Here is a 6,000-nt window from a genome sequence, read left to right as displayed (position 1 = left end):
CTACTTGGCTACGGAACATTCCGTAGTCAACTAGCTACGGAAACATTTTCCATAGTAAATATAAAAAATTATTTTACCAACAAAAGTTCAACTAGCTATGGAAATATTTTCCTTAGTAAATATAAAAATATTTTACCAACAAAAGTAAATTATTGTTTTCTATTGTATCACATACAAATTAATTACCCTGTGTTTCCCTCTTTTAGAAAATAAATTGACCTAACTTAGTTTCCCTAAAAGTGATCGCTTATTCCCCCGTGTCTCCACTTTACGTCTCCACTTTACGCCATAATTGACCGGACTTTACTCTGAGTGCACCGACCCCAAATCACCGAACTCAATCCTCTTGTGCTCCGGTATCCTCCGCCGTGCAGGGAGATCCTCTCACTCATCTTGTCTGGTTTGCCTTGTGCCGCCTGCTCTTTCAATAGCTAGGTATGTTCCATCCTTTTTTCTCTATTCTATAATAGATAAAAATTTGATTGTAGTAGGCATGATTTGTGTTATCAACTCTAGATGTAGTTTCCATTTAGACCGTGAATTATGTGTACTTTGAATCACTAAACTCTACCGATTTGAACGAATCCGATTCTTGTAGGTGTACTCCAGTGTAGTTCACTGTCAGCTAATCGATAAGGCACATCCTGGAATGGAATCGATGCACAAGGTCAGTTTTGACGCCAAGACATAGTACGATATGATTCAGAACTATAAGGTTCTTCGGTTTGTATTCAACAAACTGGAAATTACAAAGGTTCTCCCACTTTATGCTTCCACCACTTGTGTTTATGATTCTCGAATTAAATACAATGATGAACACTTTGTTCTTGAAAGTTGTAGTGTATATTTTAATATTTTTAATTATGTGAAAGAATCTACTAGTTTTTTTATGTATATGGAATGTTGTTAGTAACTAATTTATGCTACAAAGCATTAAAGTGAGCAAGCTAGTAAAAGGAAGGATGCTAGATAATCTTGAATTCATGCCATGGATGTAGAGATACTGTAATTCTATTAGGGGGTAGCCATCCCAAGTAAGTTCTTACTGACTCCTAGTCCTACCATTAACTATATACGAGTCCTTTTTAAATTCGAGTAACACATGAATCAAAATCGGATAACTAGTTGATGTTGTTAATTACCTGCTTCCGTTTCCTGCTATAGTTACATCCCTACTGAAAGAAGAGAGTCTTGCAAAGGTGGGAAAAATGTAAGCTAGATGCCAAGAAATCATTGCCAACACAATGAAGCATTAATCCTCCGAAAGATGTGATCCACCTTTTGCACACTCAACAGCTCCACCTATCAAGACCTCTAAACCCTCTTCAGCTCCAAGTGTCTCCGTATATGATCAACACATACCATGTTCACACTCATATAAATATTAATCCAAATTATCCAACACTTGCAGGCTCACATAGTTACATTCTATCATTATTCATTATGAAGATCATAGAGTTAACGATAACAATGGATAGTCTTGAAAAAGAAAGTGATTTCTACTTTGCAAAGCTGAGGGATATCGAAATCCTGTGGCAATATTCTAATATCTCAAACTTACCTGTATTGTCTATTTTTCTCCCACCTCAATAAACTCAAGTTTGTTTTATCTCAACTCACTTATTTATTTATTTATTTTGCAGATTATCGATGCGATACAGAGGAACTTGCACGCTGCTGAAAAGGATGCATCAATACTTATCTATCTAGTTTTTACTATGTTGGATTGTATCTTAGTAAGTAAAACCGTAAAACTATCTTCTTTATTTTGTTGATTAGTTTTTTTTATTATATACAACGTATCTTAGTTGGTAAAACCATAAAACTATCTACTTTCTCCTTTTGTTGCCTAATGGATGTCCTTGTTGCTTTTATTGTAATCTACTAAAATTTTACTATAATGACTAGCAGCGAGAAAATCATCTACAGTTTGGGCTTTATCTTTTAACATCACTGGAGACAAAATGGTTACATGTAGGTATGGTGGTTCTCACTTCTTGTTAGATATGTAACAATGGGTAAAATTATAGGCTATATTTTTTCCTTAGTATGTGTGTCTTGATAAATGATATTTAAATTATTTGTGAAAATGGAAGGGCCAAAACTAGGACTTAATGAGAAAATGCTCATTTCCATTGATTTGATCTATTAAGTTGTTCTTTCTTACTAAGTCAAAAGGAAGCAAACACTCATATATAACTTAAGGGGTTAAGTCATGTTCTCATTGAGTCCATTAACTAAAAAAGAAACAACATTTTACATAATAGATGTTAACTAAAAAGAATTTGGGGAATGTATTTCTAAACAGTCTAAAATAGTTATTTGGGTCATGACATACCTCGTAAACCCTTGATTCTTATGAATTCATAGAACTCATGCTTTGAAGTCAATTTAAAGGTATAAAATTGTTGCAAGTGAATTTAGAAGATTCAATCTTTGTTGGTTTCTTGTAAAATCTGATTTTTTCAGGTATTTTCGATTGAGCCCTTAGCCTATTCAAAGTTTGCATATATGGTCCCTTGTGGTTAAAGGCTTAATTTCAACCTATACGTCGGGCGTACGTGAGGTACGTGCAACGTACTTGTGAGAAACCTGGATCACGGAAGCCATGCTAGTACGCTGGGCGTACCTGTGTTACGTGGGGCATACTAGCTCAGTTTTAAAACCCTAATTTTAAGGGTTTGCTTTCTATTTAATCCTCCTTATGCCTCCCTTGGACATTTCTTATCAGCTACCATTCCCTCATAAAACCCTAATCTCGAGTCTAAGCTCTGTGTGTGAGAGTTTGGAGCTTATTAGTGTTTTTGGTGCTCATTTGTTGAAGAAGAAGGCTAGTGAAGAAGAAGGTGTTGCTTGTAAGCTTGTAGATCCAGAGACTACTTCACCTTGTGCATCTTTTGAATGTATAAATCTTATACATTTATGTGTTTCCTTTTAGATCTCCATAGATAAGTTTTATGAGCTTCATGTCTCAAATATTGGACCTCTGTGAGTATGGAGCACTCCAAAGCATTATAGTTATCCTTTCATATGTTCTAGGTCTTGTGGATTCATAAAAATGGTTGTTGTAACGACGTAAATTTCCAAAACAATTTTTCATTTTAAAAACATACTTTCATTCATAAAATATCATAGTAATCCAATGTATCATATGTTATCACAATAAACAAATCCCAAGATCCTCAAATACATAAATCCTCTCAGTGTGTACGGATGATGCCGGTGCCTTCCCGCGATCCTCGCTAGTACCTGAAACACATAACACAACAACTGTAAGCATAAATGCTTAGTGAGTTCCCCAAAATACCACATGCAACACATACGCCACTCGAGGCTACAATACGACCCTCCGGTCGATGTGTCTCAGCGGGAACCTCCAGTCCTGTAGCTCGTTGGACCCTCTGGTCCGGTCATAGCTCGTTGGACCCTTCGGTCCGATCTATATCGTTGGACCCTTCGGTCCGGTATATATCGTTGGACCTTCCGGTCCGGTCTATACAACACATGGCATACATATAACCCAATGCACATAACTCATATATATACACATAGCATACATGACCCTCTGGTCTACACATAAATACCACTCTAGGTAATGTATAGTGAGAAGACTCACCTCAATGAAGTCGGATAAACTCTCGTGCTCAACGTCCCGACTTAGCCTCCTCCTATTATTCAGATAACATCCCCGATCAATATTCACTCATGATCTCATCTCTACAGATTGGGTAGAAGGCCATTCTACCCTTCCCTGAATTCTCCTGAATCAGTCTTGACCAGAACCCTAAAGTCAACGAAAGTCAACGGTCAACTTTGACCCGACTCGTCGAGTGCACAAGGGCGACTCGACGAGTCCATGCGGGTCCTCTGAATCCTTTCAGCCTCTCTTGGCTCGTCGAGTCATCCTTCCACTCGACGGGTTACACCTGTCACGAATCGCGGGGCAACCCCGACTCGACTCGTCGAGTCCACTTATGGACTCGGCGAGTTGCCTCCATGTTCATCCTCAAATGACCTCCTAAGGTCAGATCTGCTTCCCTAACTATCAGATCTACCCTTCAAATGTTCAAATGTCACGTAAAGGTGCAACCTTTACGTGCATGCAACCCACAACAAGTCATAAATGGAGAAATAACTCTAAAAATGGCAACATAGTCCCCAATCTTTCATTTGCTTGCATAAAGCTGAGGGATAGTGACTCTATGGACCTCTCATGGTCTAGATCTGATGCTATTAACACAAAGGGGACCTCATACTCACTAGATCTTACATAAAATGGAAGTAAAAACCCTAAAATCATGAAATCTATCATATCAACACGAAATAGAAGGGATTATACCTCCAGAGATGAACTCTCAAGATGATTAGCCCAGATCCAAGCTCCCTTCACGCTCTAGATGGTTGTTTCCTTCTTCCTTCTAGCAAAACTACACCAAAAGTGATGTATTAGCCTCTTCTTGCTCTCAACTCTCTTACTGCTCTCTCTAGGGTTTCTCTGGGGTGCATTGGCCGCAAATGGAGGCCATAAAGGCCTTTAAGTAGGGCACAGGCCCCGAGAATTAGGGTTTCACTTAACAGCGCGGACTCGCCGAGTCCACGCATCGACTCGTCGAGTCCTTCATTAAATCAGATAAGAAATGCGCGTTCCTACTCGGCGAGTCTGAGCGCCTACTCGCCGAGTCCCTCCTTAAAACTCAAGATAAATACTTAAAATAAGATACCTAGGAATCCGGATGTTACAATTCTCCCCCACTAGAATCAGACTTCGCCCTCGAAGTCTTGCTCCGCAAACAACTCTGGATGCTGCTCCCGCATCTCCAACTCCGGCTCCCAAGTCAGCTCGGACCCTCTCCGATGTTGCCACTGGACCTGAACCAGGGGCACGTCCTTGTTCCTCAGAACCTTGATCTTCCGATCCAAAATCGCGATCGGTTTCTCAACATAGTTCAACCTCGCATCTACCTGAATGTCCTCCAGCGGCACTACCGCTGACTCATCGGCTATACACTTCCTCAACTGAGACACGTGGAAGGTATCATGAATATGGCTCAACTCCGCATGTAGCTCCAAACGATACGCTACCCTGCGCACTCTCGCGGTCACTCTGAACGGACCGATGTACCGGGGCCCCAGCTTGCCCCTCTTCCTGAACCGAATCACTCCTTTCTAAGGAGACACCTTCAGGAGTACGAAATCTCTCACCTGAAACTCGAGCTCGGGTCGTCGCCTATCCGCACAACTCTTCTGATGACTCTGAGCCGTCAATAACCTCTGTCTAACCTGTTGTATCTGCTCTGTCGTCTGAAGCACTATCTCGGTGCTACCCATCACACGTTGCCCTACCTCTCCCCAGCAAATGGGAGTCCGGCACCTCCTCCCATACAACAACTCGAAGGGAGGCATACCAATACTCGAATGGTAGCTGTTGTTGTAGGAAAACTCAGCCAACGGCAAGTACGTGTCCCAACTTCCCCCGAAGTCCAACACACATGCTCGAAGCATGTCCTCGAGTGTCTGAATCGTCCGCTCACTCTGTCCGTCCGTCTGGGGGTGGTAGGCGGTACTGAAATGCAACCTCGTACCCAACTCCTCGTGGAACTTCTTCCAGAACCTGGAAGTGAAACGTACATCTCGATCTGACACAATCGAGATCGGCACCCCATGCCGCGATACCACCTCCCTCACATACAATTCTGCCAGCCTCTCAGCAAAAGAGCTCTCACTGATAGCAAGAAAATGCGCGCTCTTCGTCAGCCGGTCGACGATCACCCAAATTGAATCGACACCCCGCACGGTCCTCGACAATTTGGTGATGAAATCCATAAAAATATGTTCCCACTTCCACTGGGGAACCTCAAGTGGCTGCAATTTGCCATGCGGACGCTGGTGCTTGGCCTTAACCCTGCGACAGGTCAAACACCTCTCAACAAAGCATGCTACATCCCTCTTCATACAGGGCCACCAATAGTCCCTCTTCAGGTCCAAATACATCTTAGTGGC

At 41.6% G+C, this 6,000-nt stretch overlaps 1 protein-coding gene across 20 annotated transcripts in view; it reads left to right on the top strand.

Annotated features, from left to right (window-relative positions):
- The first annotated feature begins 214 nt into the window (after positions 1 to 214).
- The window catches only part of LOC145132834 (uncharacterized), a 42,984-nt gene continuing 37,198 nt past the window's right edge, over positions 215 to 6,000 (top strand). For 2 of the 20 annotated variants that reach the window (XM_079067770.1, XM_079067765.1), the window contains exons 1-4: positions 215 to 435; positions 599 to 1,563; positions 1,644 to 1,736; positions 1,909 to 1,978. In XM_079067770.1, coding sequence (XP_078923896.1) covers positions 1,348 to 1,563; positions 1,644 to 1,736; positions 1,909 to 1,978 — 379 coding nt within the window. In that variant the 5' untranslated portion in view covers positions 215 to 435; positions 599 to 1,347. Of the gene's footprint in view, positions 436 to 598; positions 1,564 to 1,643; positions 1,737 to 1,908; positions 1,979 to 2,469; positions 3,093 to 6,000 lie in introns of those variants that run through there. The other 18 variants (XR_013718256.1, XR_013718254.1, XR_013718255.1 and 15 more) reach the window with 16 other exon arrangements.

This window comes from Lactuca virosa, chromosome 8 (assembly GCF_052849685.1).
Source record: "Lactuca virosa cultivar CGN04683 chromosome 8, Lactuca_virosa_CGN04683_v6, whole genome shotgun sequence".
NCBI classification, from domain to species: domain Eukaryota; kingdom Viridiplantae; phylum Streptophyta; class Magnoliopsida; order Asterales; family Asteraceae; genus Lactuca; species Lactuca virosa.
This window is presented reverse-complemented; position numbering and strand designations above follow the sequence as displayed.